The sequence below is a fragment of the Canis lupus genome, chromosome 20, assembly GCF_048164855.1.
Source record: "Canis lupus baileyi chromosome 20, mCanLup2.hap1, whole genome shotgun sequence".
In the NCBI taxonomy this organism is placed as follows: domain Eukaryota; kingdom Metazoa; phylum Chordata; class Mammalia; order Carnivora; family Canidae; genus Canis; species Canis lupus.
Window position 1 is genome coordinate 42260691 of NC_132857.1, and position 18433 is coordinate 42279123.

At 44.6% G+C, this 18433-nt stretch overlaps 1 protein-coding gene across 6 annotated transcripts in view; it reads left to right on the forward strand.

Annotated features, from left to right (window-relative positions):
* The window catches only part of MGAT5 (alpha-1,6-mannosylglycoprotein 6-beta-N-acetylglucosaminyltransferase), a 339881-nt gene that overhangs the window by 121774 nt on the left and 199674 nt on the right, over positions 1-18433 (forward strand). For all 6 annotated transcript variants that reach the window (XM_072789000.1, XM_072789001.1, XM_072789003.1 and 3 more), the window contains one exon: positions 16885-17049. In XM_072789000.1, coding sequence (XP_072645101.1) covers positions 16885-17049 — 165 coding nt within the window. The remainder of the gene's footprint in view (positions 1-16884; positions 17050-18433) is intronic.

The window sequence follows — 18433 nt, forward strand, 5'->3', positions numbered from 1 at the left end:
AAAAAAAACCCAAGAATAAAGAAGATCACATATAAATCCACTCTAGAAAATAACCATAATGAACATCTCAGTGTATATCTTTGTGGTATTTTATATATACACGCAAAAATATACATATATATGCAAAATACTTTAAAAGGCATAGACGCACAAATAGCAAACAAAGATTGTAAATGAAATTTGGATCATACCGTGTGATGGGGAACCCAACTCCCAGCTCTGCTGTGATCACCGAGCATAGGAGTGGACTTAATCCACAGAAGATGGCCTGGCCTGTCTTGTTGCTCATTGACAAATCTAGTCACTGAACAGAGACCTCAGTGGCCACAGGGTTTGGGACTCTGGGGTATCCTATAAATGAGATGCAAGAATGGGATTGGCCGCGGTGGACAATGTTGGAGCTCTCCTTTGTGACACATCAATCCTGGGCTCTGAAGTGTATGGAATTCAGTGTATGGCATTTTCCTGAAAATGTACAGAGCAGCAGTTTGAAGCTTGAGTTCAAACGCAGGAAATCATACTTAATTTTACATAATTTTTTTCTTTTCAAAAGGATCCAGGAAATTTGGTTACTTGTAAATTTCATACATATATTTTTGGTAAGGAGAAAATGATTGTTTTGTTTTGTTTTTAAAGAGAGAGGTGGAACTGGGGGAAGGAGCAGAGGGGAGGGAGGGAGAGAATCTTAAGCAGGCCTCAGGCCCAGCGCAGAGCCTAAGGCAGGACTCGATCTAATGACTCTGAGATCATGACCTGAACTGAAACCAAGAGTCAGACGTTTAAACAACAGAGCCATGCAGGTGCCCTGAAAATGGTTGCTTTTAGCCTACAATGTGGAAATTCTTTTTCACTGCCTACTGTTGGAATGATCACACTGTCTGCTTTTAATCTATTTGATTTGGCAGTGTCTGTAGGCATTGGCTTTCAACTTGTCTAAATAAATGCCCCCTTTTGTGATCTGATGGATTACAAAATGAGAGACTCCATTTTGAGAACCCACACTGAAAAACAGCTAGGTAGATTTTCAGAGGATGTAAAATTACTCATTGGCTTCAGTCTTCTATAATATTTCCTGAATATCATAGATAAACCATCAGAAAGAATAAATAACGCAAACTGTCACTGTTAGTGTCACTTGTGTGCAAAAAGTAAATATAACAAATAAAATCGATGCCATTTTCAAGTTTCTGGTTCGGTACATCCCATGTTAAATATTTTGGGGGAGAGGCGAGTAATCCATTACTAATTTCCTCCTATTGATCGCAGTCTGTCAAACCTTTTCATGGGGAAGAAGAAACCCCATAAATGGTAAATTTATAGACTTTAAATTTTCCTAGTTGTTTGGAGTCTTGTTTACTGCTGAACATCTCCTAGGGTAGGCTTCTTCTACTTCCCCAGGGGCAGTGATATGGTCGTAGCTTTCAATCTTGCAGACTCGGTGTATTGTAAAAGGTTACCAGAACTCCAGAGTAGTCTGATAGAATTCTGGCCACCTTATATGCTTATGCACATAGGAGTGTGGAGCTTGGAGAAACTACAAAAATGGGTTCTAGCTTCCTCCTGTGTACAGGTGACCCTTAGCAAAGTCATTATTCTTTTTCTGAAAAACACCAAAGAAAAATGTTGGCAGATGTCACACACACTGCTGTTTTTCTCTTGCATCTCATCAACGCTGCATGTCAATCAGAGTGTCTTTGGAGCTGAGTTGGTGGAATTTAATTGGACCGAGCTTATGTGCTGGAGGCCCCAGGACCATCATTTGGCAAAATCCCACTAAAACAGGATTTGTCACATTGGAACTCTTGGCATTTGGGGCTAGACAATTCTCTGTTGTGGGGACTGGTCACGAGCTATAGGATGTTGAGCAGTATCTCTGGTGTCTGTACCCACTAGATGCCAGTGGCACCACCCTAGTGGTGACCATCAAAAATATGTCCAGACATGCCTCCCTCCCCACCTTGGAGGACTGTTGAGCTAAGAGTGAGACAGCAAATACAGCATCTTCTTAGAGACATTCTCAAGCAGATAGCTAGTTTTTGTTACTTAAAATTTGACAGCCTGGCCTTCTCCATTTCTTGGTTCTGGGCATCAGCAACTGGGATCGAGTGAGATGATGTGGTCCAGGGCCAGTCACGGGAAGCTGGAGAGCTGTTCTGACATTGCATGCTTCCCCTGGAGTCCATCAGTACCAGTTGCAGGCATGTCAGCAGCCAGGCTGCTCTGTTGGTTGACATCAGGAGATGCAAAGACCACAGGATATTCAGTGGTTTATCTGGGCTGGCACAGAGGGGATGAGGATGCCTGAGACATTGGTTTGCAATCTTTTTTTCTGCCACAGATGCAGCCCATGTACAGAGCACTGCCTAGATGCTTGCCCTAAGATAGTAAAGAGCTGATCCTGTATGGCTGGTATTTGTGTCTTCTCTGAGTCAGTCCCATTATTAGATCAAAGAAAGAAAAAAAAATCTTCTTTCTCTCATCCACATATTGGCATAATCAGAGGCTCTTAGTATGATGCATGCATGTCTTCTGTAGCTGGGGGCAGGCATTTGAAGAATCATAGTACCTGACTTCAGATTTTTACCGATTTTTTTTTTTAAAGATTTTATTTATTCATGAGAGACACAGAGAGAGAGACAGAGTCACAGGCAGAGGGAGAAGCAGGCCCCACGCGGGGAGCCCGATGTGGGATTCAATCCCGGGTCTCCAGGATCAGGCCCTGGGCTGAAGGCGGTGCTAAACCATTGAGCCACCCAGGCTGCCCAGATTTTTACTGATTTTTAAAGAATCCCTGGCTTGAGGTCCTAGAGCAGAAGGGTTCAGCGAACTGTGACCTGTGGGTCAAATTTAGACCTCTGTCAGTTTGTATAAATAAACGTTGATTGAAACAAAACCACTTCCAGTTGTTTATAACAACTGTAATAGCAGAGAAACATGCTAAAACCAGGATTTTAGAGGACATCTAAAATATGCTGACACCATCTTTCAGAAGTCCCCATAATTCAGTCTAAAATAGGGGCCCTGGGTGGCTCAGTGGTTGAACTCAGGGCATGATCCCGGGGTCCTGGAATCGAGTCCCACATCAGGCTCCCTGCAGGGAGCCTGCTTCTCCCTCTGCCTCTGTCTCTTCCTTTCTGTGTGTCTCTCATGAATAAATAAAATCTTAAAAAAAAAAAATTCCGTCTAAAATACTCATGGATCAGGTCACATCCCTCCTTGACTCAACAGTTTTGCAGGACTCCCATGGTCTAATGCCTGGGCAGCAAGCTCGCCTTGGGCCGGAGCCTCCTGTTGTTATCATCGATAAAGTGTTTGGAACCGTCGGTGCCCCTCTGTTGTCTGCGGCTGTTTTTGTGCCACAACAGCAAGAGCTGAGTCGTTGCCACAGGGACTTGTCAAGCCTAAAATGTTTACTGTCTGGTCCTTCACCAAAAACGTTTGCCAATCCCTGCTCTCTCCGTAGGGCGCTCTTTCTATGGGATTTTGCATGGTATCAGCTCTGCATTTGAATCCACTTTTTTTTTTTTAAAGACTTTATTTATTTATTCATGAGAGAGACAGAGACACAGGCAGAGGGAGAAGCAGGCTCCATGCAGGGAGCCTGATGTGGGACTCGATCCCAGGTCTCCAGGATCAGGCCCTGGGCTGAAGGCAGCGCTAAACAGCTGAGCCACCCGGGCTACCCCCTGCATTTGAGTCCACCCTAAGACATCTTTGTGTAAGCTGCACCTCCAGGTGTTGTGTTTCTCTGTCCTCTGGAAATGCTGCTTCTCAGTGGCAGGTCAAGAGACGAGCACTGAGGAGCCTGGGCTTTAGAGCAGCCAGTGCGGCCTTGCCGCATTCAGGCTGCCTGGCCCGGGCCCCAGGGGTGACACACGGCTGTTGGGGTGCAAATCAGTTCCCGCCGCACCACCCACCACGGGATTGTGCGGTGTGAGCGAGGTGCTGCGTGTCAGGTGGTACTGGTTTGACTAGTCCTCGAACAACAGGAGAACTTTCAAGCAGCAGCTCCTCCCCGTCCTGGTTCCGTTGATCTGCGCAGAGACTTCTGAACTTCTTTTGGGATTTGGTAATTGAGAAGCGGTGCCTGAAGATGTCCCGGGCAGCCTGTGTGGGGCAGCCGGAGGATTCCCTGGTGGGGTGTGGAGGGCGTTGGGGTGCTCCTCTGACACCGCGCAGAGGCTTGCGGGGAGCCAGGCCTTCGCCGTCTCCCAGGCCTGCACGGCCGGGCCCTGCCTGTCGGCGACTTCGCGGGCGTCGTGTCACGAATGCTGTCACTCACCCGGCTCAATGGCGTTCTTGTTTCTGAGGTGAATTGATCTCTGTCTCTCATGGCCTGACCCAGATTCTGAAGCCCAGTGATTACCTCTTATCTACAGCCCTGGCCCTCGTCTGCTTGTGCTCTCTGGGCAGTTGAGAGGCCGCCTCCCTTTGTGGCCCGTCCACACCTTATTAACCGTGACCTTTCTTGCCTGTTGGCTGCTCTGGATGCTGGGACCGGGTTCAAGCTGAAGCAGCTGGAAGTCTTCAGCTTTTCTGCTACCCCCCTTCCCCCTCCCATATCCTGTTTTCCCTCCTGACCTCCTACCCCGCCTTATTGCCTGTGTCCTGGTTCCCTCGACTTCTTGAACCTCAACTGTCCACTTCATGGGCTATTATCCCTCCAGCCTGGCACTGTGGGAAATGTCTGTGTGCCCTGCAGGTATGGGGCAGTGCTGTCTGGGCTTCGTGCATCCAGCTAGAAAAAGACAAACCAGGTCCCTGCTCTCATGGAGGCTCTGTTCATTTTGGGAGGGAGAAATAATAAACAAGACAGCATCAGAGAGGAATAAATCCCAGGAAGAAAAATGATGTCAGGATGTGTGATGTTTAAAAAAAAAAAAAAAAGTGCATAACGAGTTGCTTGGAGTGAGGTCAAAGGAAAGCCTGTCTAAGGAGGTGTCTCTTAGCCCCAGTGACATTGAGGAGCTGCCGGGTAGGGTGGGAAGAGGGCGGTTGAGGCCGAGCATGCCAGGTGGAAGGCAGGGCCTGTGCCCAAGGCCTGCATGTGCATACTAGGGGCAGAACAGAGGTTGCTGTGGCTCAACAATGTGGGCAAGGAGCAGTGCAGAAGGTGGGCAGTGCATACAGTGGCCGTTGGGCTCTGGATCTCAGTGTGATGGAAGGTGGAGAGAGGAGTAGGAGGATGGATGTTGTGTGAGTGAGCCTGGACTGCCCCTGTCTGGGGACCTTGGCCCTGCCCTCACATCTCCTGTTAACCCTTGGGCCGAGGAACAGAGGTTAAGAGGAAGGGAGTTCCTCCATTTCCTTAAGGAGGCAAGGCTTGCGTACAGTAGGCCCTGGAGAAGAAGGCTAGGATGTTTGGTTGCTGGTCAAGGGGCAGAGGAGCATTAACCGTCGGGCTTCAGGTGGTCCTCGTTGGCCTGAGGATGCCCATTTCTAAGGCCTTGACATCATTTAGGGTTCTGCTTATTAGCCGAAGGGAGACCCCCACCGTGATGTGGTCTGGTGGCCTGACGTAGCTTACAAAAGGTGGCCCGTGCTCTGTGTGGCAGACCTAGGTAACGTCTAGAGAGTCAGACGGGCTTGTACGCATGTTTCATCCCATCCCTGCTACGGAAGAGAAGCCAAAAAAAATCTTAGGTTGGAGATTTAAAAAAAACAAAAAGCCCGTGAATGTTTTTTTTTTTTTTTTTTAAATTCATTTATTTGCTTTTTTCTTTTTTTTTTTTTTTTTTTTTTTGCTTGCTTTTTTCTTTTTTTGCCTCTGTTCCTACAAATATGGTCAGGGTATTGTTTTCTTGGAGGGCTGGGGTGATGTGGAAAACCAGCACTGCCAAAGCAGCAATTCTCTGCCCTTGAGGGAAACACACTGTTTTGGAGTGACACCAGTAGAGGGGGAAAAAAAAAGTTGCTGGGCTGTTTGGTGTGTGAGGAGGCCATGGCTCCTCTACAGGGATGCGGCTGGTGTGATTAAGGAAAGGACTGTCTGCTTTAGAAAGTTTGGAACCGAAAACTGGCCTCTCTGGGCTTGGGACTTTTCCAGGGATGTGTGGTGGTGGTGCCGCCGCCCCTCCCCCGTGCCTCCCCCTTCCCCTTCCCCATCAACCCCCCCCTGCACAGTCAGGCCCAGTCCCAAGCACGCCCAGTGAGGCCTGGCTGCATGTCTGAGGAGGGCCTCGGGGGCTCTGTAGATGGGAGAACAGAGTGTGTGTCCCTGGGAGGGATTGGAGCTTCTTCTTTGTCAGCAAGGCCTGTCCTTTCCTGCCTTGTTGCTGCTTCAAGTCCTGGCTTGAGGAGAGAATGTGCATGAGGGGGTGTGGCTCTTGGGCTCAGGGTGTCCTGGAACCTGAAGTGGGGTTGCTCGCCTCACCTGGGGGCTTGTCAGAACGGCCTGGGCAGAGCGCATGCCAGTGTGGCCACCTTCGAGAGCCGTGGACCTTCCCACATCTGTCTGGGTACCCCAGCTGTCCTCTGGGACCAGCTGTTGGGTGGTGGCTGACACTTTCCCTGCCCCAGTCTCTGCCTCTGCTCTTCCTCCCACCTGCATGCATCCTCTCCCCATAGCTCGCTCCTCCTCTCCTTCCATTCTCTCACGATTTCATTCTCAGTCTTACAACACTTAAATCACCTCTGTTCACGGCACTTAAACCCCCTTTTATTACATATTTATTGGATTTGTTCATCATCTCTTTCCCCCTTGGAGCCCCCAAAGAGCAGGGATTTAAAAAAAAAAAGATTTTATTTATTTATTTGACAGAGAGAGAGAGAGAGAGAGCACAAGCAGGGGAAGCAGCAGAGAGAGAGGGAGAAGTGGGTCTCAATCCCAGGACCCTGGGATCATGACCTGAGCCCAGGGCAGATGCTTAATCAACTGAGCCACCCAGGCGCCCCAAGAGCAGGGATTTTTGTCTCTCGTTCCCCACTGTACCCCAGGGCTCAGCGCCTGCCTGGCACTTAGTAGGAGCGAGGAGTGATCGACAGCAGCCACTTCGCCCTGACGCTATCTGGGTGGGACAGTTCCAGCTGGGGCTAGTTTGTAAGTAATGTTTTTAGTGAGACGAGAAGCCAGAAGAGATTGTCCATGGGCTGTGTGTCCAGGTGGCTGGCTCCAAGTAGCTGTTGTGCTCATGATTCTGACACAGGAACAAGCGTTTATTCTGGAAGGTCGTTAGAGAGTCTATATGTAGCTGTGGGGTTCCTTGCTGGGTCTGTGACCTTGGGCAGGTAACTGAAGTTTTAAAAGCCTGCTTCCTCTTTTATAAAATAGAGGATAAAATAATATCATTCACCTCATAGGCTGGTTGTAAGGATTACATGTTACAGAGGTTATTTAGGCACCTACATCAGTGAAATACATTCATTATTGTGAGTTATCACCAGCCTTGGGCTACATGCACCTGCATCTGTTACCACCGAACCAAAACTGTTTATGTAAAGTGGATGTTGTTTATACGTTTGGACACAGGGCTTCAGGAATGTTTATTATGTAGCTGTCCTTCACAGGGGATAAGACTTGAGAGGAAGGAAATTCTCCTCCAGAGGGAGGCAGGCAGGCTTGCCTCTGTCCCCCTAGATAAGGACAGGTGAGGCTTGTCCACAGGAATTCCCTGGGCCTGGCAACACCGGTGCAAGGCCCCACACTGGCCTGGGTTGAGAACTGCTGCCCTCGGCTCCAGGGACATGCTGTTTGGCTCTTCCCTGGGTCCCTTTGTAAAAGTATGTTAGCTCCACAGAGTGACTTTGGCATTTTAGAAACAGGAGATGTGATTGTCACCGCCCTGTTCAAAAGAGAAGGCTTTCCTTTGTGGGCTGGGAGCTGAGCTGGGTTTGGTGAGCTCACTTTCTCTCTGAAGACGGGCACTGTTGGAGGGCACTGTTTCTGGTATAGGTGGTAAGAGAGAAGGGGTAGTGTGCGGGGGCTGCCTTTTCTCAGAGGGTGGTGGTGCGGGGGATGTGGGCCCAGAATTAGGTCAGGACCCTGCGTGACGATGGGCTAGACCTCTCAGAGCCTGAATCCATTTCTGTTCTGTAAAAAGGACTAAAATGCTGGACTCTGATTCCACGCAGCTGGCCGAGTGTCAGGAAAATCGAGAGAACAGCCCAAGAGCTCCATTCTGGATATTTACAGATTCCATAACACACTGGATGTCATCAACAGGCCAAGATGTGATTTTTTAACCTCACATTCTGCTGCCTAGAAAATGCCTTGAAATACTAGCGACAGCCGCTGTAGCACCTCAGGAATAACATTCATCTCTGGAACACATCGGAGTCAAAGCTGAAGTCTGCCCTTGCAGCCTGACCCAGGAGAGAACAATAGTCAGTAATACTGAGCATCTGAGCTGCCCTTTCTCTCTGAGGTGGTTATTCAGTATCCTGCCTGTGACAGCTGCAGGGGGAAGAACACAATTGTGACTTTAGGTGGCTTTAGGGATGCAAATGCAAGAAGTCGGTGAGGGCCTATCACTGAGATGTTTGGGGGCGGGGGGTGTCTTCTTACCTGACATCAGGTACTTGGGGCCAGTATCTTTGTGAGGGTGGAATTCACTGCCCAGGATGCATTTCCAAATAGCATTTAAGTAATATATATAAAATTGAGAGCATATAGACTGTAAGGCAGTGAAAAACCTTGGACTCTCACATTGCTTGACCTGGGTAGGCTCGTTTTCTCTGCTAACGTGAGAGAAAGAAGTTCATTTTCAACGGAAGCAGCTGTCTGAGTCACCATTTCCAAACTATTGAGCACAAGAGAGAAGGTGCTGTCAGTAAAAGGCACAAGGGCCAGGATGATGCTACGCCCATTTTTGTACTCTTAGAAATAAAGAAGAATAAAAAGTAAAATACTCCTTACTCTCAAACCCAGATAAATTTTGATTTCCCTCCAGGCCTTTTTTAAAATGCAGATACATGCACATATGCTCATTTTTTTTAAAATGGAATATTTCATATGCAGCTTTTTAGACTCTTTTTTTTTTTGTAATTCCTCATGCAATTAGATATTTCTAATGGTCATACACTTTTTTTTTCTCATCCATTGGATAAATAATCAGTGAACTCCTGATATTAGCAGCCAGTGATGATCAACAGAGATGACAAGACACCTGCTCTGCCCTCCCCGAGTTCCAATCTAGTGATTTATTCTATCTTATGAATGGATGGGCACGTGTAATTTAATCTTTTTCTTGGGCATTTGGGTAGTGTCCAGTTCCTATCTATAATAAATAACACTACAGTGTCCTTGTACATAATGAATGGACTGGATTTTGCTTATTACTCTAACTGTATTGTCTTTCTGTGGGAAGGTCACTTTGAAATTAAAAATATATAACTGATGAAACTTGACATTCTGGCAGTCTTTGGAAATGAGAGGTTGGGGCTAATTCTTTTTTCATTAGCACTTTCCTTTCTCATTAGCGCCCTGTCTTTGCTGGTTTCCACTGAGCAGCGGGTGAAGCCGTCCTTTATTGGCGCTCTGTCGCTTGGGGCAGCCGTGGTGAAGAGGGACTTGGAGTAGGAGCAAGCCCAGATGCAAATAATTTTTGCAGTTCAGGTGTAAGTCCTTGCTCATTGCACAGTTGGTTCTGTGCCAGCAAATCATGCCGGCCACACCTTAAACATAGCCCATCGTGGTTGTGCCCAGAGCCTTTGACTCATGGGTCCTATAGATTCCGACGGAGTGCCTTGAGGACAGAGCCAGGTGCAGGTGGCCTGGAGGACAGCCGGCTGGGTAACCACTGCTTTGAAAGCATGTCCCAGGGGAACAGAGCGGGCTCGCATTAGCCCCAAGCACCCCCTTTTTTGATCATTCCTCAAATACTGATTGCCTGTGTAATCTGGCCATTCGGGGTTTGCTGCCCTGTCTCACAGTTTTAACCAACAGGTTTATAGACTCTCGGACTTTTTATATCAGCAGGACCCTGTTTCTCCTGAAATCCCATCTCCTTGGGCTCCAGCTCTAGAGGCTCATCTAGCTGGCAGTAAAATCTCCTCTGCTCTCCTGCTCCAGAATATGGCAGCCTCTTCCAGCCCCTCCTCACCCCCCTGGAGTCGTGCTTTCTGGAAATGAAAATTTACAGAAGCTGTCAAGGCACCTGTTCTGAGATTTTTGTCGATCTCGCCCCTGATCAAAGCACCTCTAGCATGATAGAAAGCAAAGTGAACTTTCCCCAGAAGAACAGTATAAATGTTTTCAATTGCTTTGATCTCATCTTTATCATGTACAGTAAGTTTTAGGAATACAGAATTGTGGTAGTAATGTTGGGATTAAATTTTTATAGTTAAGGCTTTGAAGCACAAACAAAATTTTAAAAGCCTGTTAGTAATTGAAAATTGTAATCCTGCTGAGGACACATTTTACTGCTATAATAACTGTAAAACACAATGATAAATATAAAAATGTTACACTAGAATTTGGAGGAATATTTCTGCCCTAATTTCTTTATTAAGCTCTGTAGAAATTATCTTTGAGTGTACAGTCTTATTGGATAAATGGATTATCATTAAGACTAAAACACAAAAATGTTCTGGTATTTAAAATTGTAATAAAATACAGTTTTGCAGGTTTAACTGTACAATGCAAAGGTGAGAAATAGTTTCATCACCTAGAAAGGTATAATTTCTTCAGCCTGATTGGTGAGAAGACTGTAGTCCATTTATTTGGTGGTTCATTCATTCATTTGTTCACTTACGTAACACACACGTAACCAAGTGCTGTGATGTGCCAGTTTGTAAAGACACAAAGATGGGCTTGACATCATTTTTGCCCTTGTGTGTTTTATTCTGTCGAACTGTTTTGAAATAGTGACTCAAACAGCTGCTTGTTGAAAATGAACTTTTCTTTCACCCTGGGAGAGAAAACATGCCTATCCAGGTAAGGTGCCTAGAGAGTCCAGAGTTCTTGATTGCTTTATATTCCATTTTCATTTTGTGGCAGAAGATATGGAAATGCAGACTCTTCATTATTTTTAGTGTTGGAGTTGATCACAGAACAGTGGCATCAGTGGGTCATGAGGATGGTTGGGATAGGATTTAACAAAAACACATGGCAAAAGCCCAGAGGTTAATCCCTGATAAGTGTGTTCAGAAGCAGCAGGTCTGAGACGCTTGCTGGCTGGCAGGTCCTTAGTGGTTCTTAAGAGGCAGTATGGTATGGTAGGTAAGAGCCATTGGGTCTGGAACCTGACTGAGATCGAATCCTTGATCTGCAATCATCCGGGGCAAATTTCTTCACTTCTCAGTGTTGTGGTTTATAATTTATTAAATGGAGGTGGTAACTATAATATAGTCCTCATATTGTCTTGGCAGGACCACATGAGGTAATCCATGAGAATACTGAGGACAGCAGCTGGTGCATAGAACTCAGTCAGTGGCAGCAGTGGTGGCAGTGGTACGGAGTAGTAGCTGTGATAGTGAACGTCAGCATCCTTATCATCATGACTTCCCTTTGATGTACCATGTCCTATAGTCACAGAGGTCATTCTCTAGTAGGTGTGGTCACGTCAGCAACCTTATCATCATGACTTCCCTTTGATGTGTACCACGTCATAGTCACAGAGGTCACTCTCTAATAGGTGTGATCAACAAGAGATAGTAGGTCACCCGTATTGGTGACTATATTTTAGGAACTGAAAAAGAATGCCTTCTTGTTTTTTGACATTCTTTTAATAGAGTTGACACCCGATATTACATTAGTTTCATGTGTGTGACTTAGCAATTTGACGAGTTCATACATTATGCTGTGTTCATCACTAGTGTAATTACCATCTCTCCCATTACATCGCTATTACCATAATGATGACTGTATTCTTTATGCTGTGCCATGTATTCCTGTGATTTATTCTGTTCATAACTGAGCCTGTGTGTCCCACTCCTCTTCACCTATTTTGCCCATCCCGCACTCCCTTCTGTATGGCAGGTGTTCATTTTATGTATGGTCTGATTCTGCTGTTTTTTAATAAGGCATTTGTCTTTTTCAGTCTGATGTAGTTCACTTAGCATAGTACTCTCTAGCTCCATCCATGTTGTCTCAAATGGCATGATTTTATCCTTTTTTACAGCTATAGGATATTCCTTTGTGTACACACATTTTTCTTAGTTATTTGTCTATTAATGAGCACTTAGATTACTTCCATAATTTGGCTCTTATAAATTATGCTACAATAAAGAGAGAGGTGCATATATCTTTTTGAATGAGTGTTTTCCTATTCTTAGAGTAAATGCCCAGTTAGTCATATTAGTGGTATACTGGATCATTACTATATTTCTATTTTTAATTTTTTGAGGAACCTCTATAGTGTTCTCCACAGTGGCTTCACCAGTTTGCATTCCCACCAACAGTACATGAAGGTTCCTTTTCCTCCACATCCTCACCAACCCTTGTGGTTTCTTGTGTTGGTGATTTTAGCCATTCTGACATGTGTGAGGTGATGATGTCTCATGGTAGTTTTGATTTGCATTTCCCTGATGATGAGTGAGGTTGACCATCTTTTCATGTGTCTGGTGGCAATCTGGATGTTTTCTCTGGAGAAATGCCTGTTGATGTCTCCTGCCCATTTTTTAATTGAATTATTTGTGGGTTTTTTTGTTTTTTTTTTGTATTGAGTTGTAGAAGTTCCTTATATGTTGTGGATATGAACCTCCTATTGGATATATCATTTGCAAATATCTTTTCCCATTCAGTAGGTCATCTTTTTGTTTTGTCTATTGTTTCCTTCACTGTGCACAGGCTTTTTATTTTGATGTAGTCCCAATAGTTTATTTTTGCCTTTGTTTTCCTTGTTTCAGGAGCTATCTAGAAAAATGTTATTATGGTCCATGTCAGAGAAATTAATACCTGTGCTCTTTTCTATGGTTCTTATGATTCACATCTAACATTTAGGTCTTTAATCCATTTTAAGTTTATTTTTGTGTCTGGTATAAGAAAGTAGTCCACTTTCACTCTTTTACATGTAACTGTCCAGTTTTCCCAACATTATTTGTTGAAGATCCTTTTTCCCATTGAATACTCTTGCCTCCTTTGTCATAGATTAATTGACCATACAATTGTGGGTTTATTTCTGGACTCTGTATTCTGGTTGATTGATCTATGTGCCTGTTTCTGTGCCTATACCATACTGTTTTGATTACTATAGCTTTGTAACATATCCTGAAATCTGGAATTATAATACCTTCAGCTTTGGTCTTCTTTCTAAAGATTGGTTTGGTTACTCAAGGTCTTTTGCGGTTCCATACAAATTTTAGGATTATTCTAGTTCTGTGAAAAATATTGTTGGTATTTGATAGTGATTACATTAAAACTGTAGATTGATTTGGGTAGTATAGACATTTTAATAAAATTCTTCCAGTTCATGAGCACGGAATATAATATCTTTCTATTTGTTTATATAATCTTAATGTTGATGTGGCAGTTTTATGTTCTCTGTAGGGTGTGCTCCACCAGTGACTATCACCAATAACCACGGGTTGGGGGGGGCTCTGTTCAGTAGTCCTCTTGCCTTTTAACAAAAAGACAAAAAGTTGCAGAAGGTTAGCAGCCCTTGAGGGACCATTGGCATGGAATGGGCCGCTGTCAGCTCCTGTAGGGAGGAGGGCCGATTCCTTCATTGGACTTCACATTGTATTTGTAGTGGTGCCTTAGCAAATGGAAGTCATACATAATGCAAATTCAGTGACTGTCCTCACACTCCTCCTATACAAAGGGGCGGTGAGGAAGAAAGGATTGAGAGAATATGCCTAACTCAGTGGTTCTCAAATTGGGACATTGGCAACATCTGGAGGTGTTTTGGTTGTCACATGGAGGGAATGCTACTGTCATTCAGTGCTCGAGGCCAGGGATGCTGCCAAACACCTTTAATGCCTAGGACATCCCTCAGCAGCAAAGAATTTTCTGGCCCAAAGCGTCAATAGTGTTAAAGCTAAGAAACCCTAATGAAGGGCTTCTGTGTATGGCTAATCTCAATCGCTGGTAATAGTTAAATGCCATTTTTACTTGTGGGCTGTTTGACTGGTTATAGAGCCTCCAGGCAAAAAGGCTAGAGGAGTTTGGTTTTTTAACACTGCAGTCACCTCCCAGTGGTACCACTGCCCCTGTCTGCATGGCTGGTCTCTGGCAATCTTCAGGTTTCTGGAGAAGCAGTTGATGCTTTTGATTCATTATATGAGCAAAGCTGGTGGCTCCTGCATACACCAGTTAAGGATGTGCCAGGGGTAGAGGGTGAGTCACGCTAACCATGGCACTGCAGCCCCTAGAGGAGAGCAAGCTCATGACCCTTTCGATAAAGTGATAAACTCCTTCATCACTTGGGAAGAGATTTCTTGAGAAAGGATGAGAGCGTTTTCCAGAGGACAGTTTTATTTTTTTACTTTTATATGTAGCAGGAAGTTGTATAGGGCTTACTATGCACCAAGTGGTATTCCAAACATTTTATAAATATTAACTCATGAAGTCAGTCCACGTAACAACCCAAAGAGGTAAGCTTATCCTTTTTTTTTTTTTTTAAGATTTTATTTATTTATTCCTGAGAGACACAGAGAGGCAGAGACACAAGCAGAGGGAGAAGCAGGCTCCATGCAAGGATCCCAGTGTGGAATTTGATCCCAGTACTCCAGGATCATGACCTGAGCCAAAGGTAGATGCTCAACCACTGAGCCACCCAGATATCCCTAGGTTTACTTATTCTTATCACTTTTTTTAAAGATAAGGAAATAGGCGTGAACAATAAGGACGTAAACCTAGAAACTTTGGCTCCAGAGTCTGGGCCCTTCACCACAATGTTGTGAATGAGAGACACTGAATTTCACACTTGAATTCTTTTTCTATCTACCCTGGCTCTCGACTTCTGGCTGGTCCATTGAGGCATCAGGGAATTAAGCCAACCTGACTCAAGTCCCCATTCCAGTTAATTATCTCTATAGCCATGAGCACATAACTTCATGTCCGGGAACCTCCGTGTTCTCATCTATATAAAATGAAGTCATGTACCTCACCAGCCTCGCAGAGGAGATTAAGATAACGTGGGGTTTCTTAGATTCCTATGTGGCATGTAGTAGGCATCCAGGAAACAATAGTTTCTTTCTGCCCTTCTCTGTTATAATGCTATTTTGAGCTCTGTTGCCATAATGTTGTGGCCAGCTGCTTCCCACCTGTGGGCAAAAGACCCTCTGAAGACCAAAAAATAGCCCCGGTCAGGTATTTGTTAGAATGAATGAATGGACTGCTACAGAGGCTAACATTGTGAGAAAGTCTGATGTTCAGTTTGGGGAGAGTAGTGGGGAGGTTGTGCTTATGCCAAGCTCAGAACTCACCAGACTTTCAGGAGAAAGGTGTGGGTTTGGTTCTGCTTGTAATGTTTGGTCTGCTCCAACCATGCCTCCCATTTGTAAGCCACACTACAGACTTGCATGTTAATCCCACACTCTGTCTCTGTTTTAATGGCTTTCCTCTCCACTTGACAACATAGTACAGACAGCCTAGCCTGAGTGCCTTACGGCTGAGGGTCAAGGTTGGTTGGCTGTGTCTTGGGGTTGGTGAACTGATCTGGTGTGTGCTTTTTCCTGGCAAGATGAGATCACCTACTCAAAGCAGGTTTGCCCTGTTCCCAGTAGGAGGGAAAGTGGCAATTTTGCATTTGTCTCAGTTCAGGACTTTCCATATCCTGCTACCCACACCTATGCACTTTTCCCCTGAACCACTCCCAGCTCATTAATGAGGCTGGATTCTATTCACATGGGTGGCCAGCCTGTTGTCTTTCTGCCTTCCTCACATGTGCAAATCAATGTATCTTCTTTTGATTATGCGTTTCCAGAAGAGAGAAGCTTAATCTTCTTGTGTGTGTGGAATACCTTGTGTACAAACTTAGTAAATGCTTATGTATATATGAGGGTAAAATGTCTATAATTTTGTCTGAGAGAAGTGTAGCATTTAACCCACAGTCACACGTGTACAAAAGGGAATCAACTCTTAAATGTAAGCACCATGAGAGAATATCCCCAGCATCTAGGACAGTGCCTGGCACACAGTAGTTGTTTAGTAAATATTTCTTGAATGAATGAATGAATGAATCAATCAATCAATCAATCTGGTCTTAATTTAAGTATCTTTCTAAATCTCCTTATAGTTACTTCTGAGTTATCCAACATGCCTGGAATTGGGAACTGGAGTTTTTATTAAGTATTATCATAAGTAACTAACAGAAATAAAAACAGGAAAAAATTGGGATGTACTGGAGGATATAGCACTAAAAATAACAACTTTCTTTTCAAAGATTTTGTTTATTTGTTCATGAGAGAGAGAGAGAGAGAGAGGCAGAGACATAGGCAGAGGGACAAGCAGGCTCCCTGCCGGGATCCTGATGCGGGGACTTGATCCCAGGAACCCAAGATCACAACCTGAGCCAAAGGCAGATGCTCAACCACTGAGCCACCCAGGTGTCCCAATGACAAGGAACTTGATCCAGAAGCTACTTCAAGGCCTTTCTGCACTTTGGGGTTGTCATTCTCTAGGTCAGACTACTATGCTGTAGGAAGGAGGAATTTAACAGAGTGCTTTGACTGAATGCTAAGGAATACTGGGTTTTCTCGATCAGCCTAGTGGCTGGGAATAATTTTATGTCACCTACTGCCAAACTCACATCATAGAAAAGACCGATTTGTTTTGTACTGTCTTGACCACTTGAAGATGGTCTCTGTCATCTATAAGATAGGGTTTGTTAGGACATGTCTTCAGATAGTACTTCTTGACTGTGCTACTTTCTGTTCTCCATGTCCGAGAGAGACAGAGAGGAGGAGGAGGGAGAGCGAGAGAAAGAGAGCAAGCGCACGCATGCAGCAGACAAACATACAGAGGCCAAAGAATTTTTCAACTATCTGCATTTTCTTTTACAGATCTGAAGAAAACTCTTGCTGTGCTGTTGGATAACATCTTGCAGCGCATTGGCAAGTTAGAGTCAAAAGTGGACAATCTTGTTGTCAATGGCACAGGGACAAACTCGACCAACTCCACTACGGCTGTTCCCAGCTTGGTAGCACTTGAGAAAATTAATGTGGCAGGTAAGAACGGCACTTGTGTGTCCTGACTTGGAGTCAGACTCTGCTTTGAACCAGGAAGAGAATAAAGGAGCACAGTGGTTCTTCCTGGTATCAATGTCATAAACTTGGTACGGCCCCTCTAAAGCTGATTTTGAATTTGTTTTTGATTAACATGTTAAAAGACTTTTAAAGTTTCATCATGATTCGTAATCCTGGTGGCTTCTGTGACATATTTCACATAATGAGCTCCTGGAATTCACTTTTAATGAGAAGATTCATAGCATGGATAAGTGAAATAGAGAGGTTATCTGGGAAGCTCATGCCAGTTGGAGGTCCTTTCTCCTCATTTTTGTCAGTTTCAAAAAATCTGTTCCATATAATAGATTCTCTCCTTCCCATTGTTAAAGAAGAGCCACGATTGCAGAAAATGCCTCCTGTGTGTATATGGGGAGATGCAAATTCTGGAAATGGCACTGATGAAATAAATGGACCCCACCCGATCTTGGGCTGATTCTGCTGCCCACTCATGGACACCAACCTGTGTTTCTCCCTGGGGTGGATTTAGTCTAGTCCCTTCTTAAAACTAGACTCTTGGATGAGAGAAGAAGAATAGATTAAAGAAAAAGCTCAAATCACGTACAGTGTGTATTGCCTATGGCTTGTGTCGGATACCCCCATCGCACTGTCCTGGGGTTAGCCTCTGGGTCTCTGTATTTAGCCAGGACTTGTTCTTATTAGGATGACAAAGCAGAGCCCGAGGATTAGGATAAGGTGCTTTGGGTGAACGGTTGTAGATGAGTTGTCTGCATTTCTGGTGGTGGTATCCAAACTCTAGCAAATGGATAAAATAAGGGGCTGGGTTGCTTTCGGATACTTTGAAAATCTAATTTAGTGTACTTTTTGGTTTCTCTCTACCTCTGACTTGCATTATAGAAATGTACGGACTTTAGCAGGAGAGATTCTTCTCCTTTCCTACCTCCTAGTGTCAAAACATTTAATTGTTTCACATTATGCAAGCTTGTTGTATTACCTTTCTGTTATGTTCTTTGCCCTTTAGCAAGTGTTAAATCACAAAATATATTTCTAATAATCCAAAGTGTCCAACCCAAGAAAGGTATTAAAAATAACTTTTAATTACAACACAGAGGCAGTGTCATCTGGGCCATAAATCCTATCTTCCCTGCAGTTTTCAACAGCTTCTGTAATTAGACAAGAAAACCTCCCACTGTGTTGAGCTGCTTATTAATAAATGGAACCCATGCCTCTCCAACCTCCACTCCTCCACCCCCGTCCCCAGTAGGAAACGCTACTGAAAAGGTCCTATCTGATTTCCTGGCAGTTCTGCGTTTTCCTGTTTCCAGAGGTGGAGTGGGGTGCTCTGTCTGCCTTTACCTTCACTGCTTCC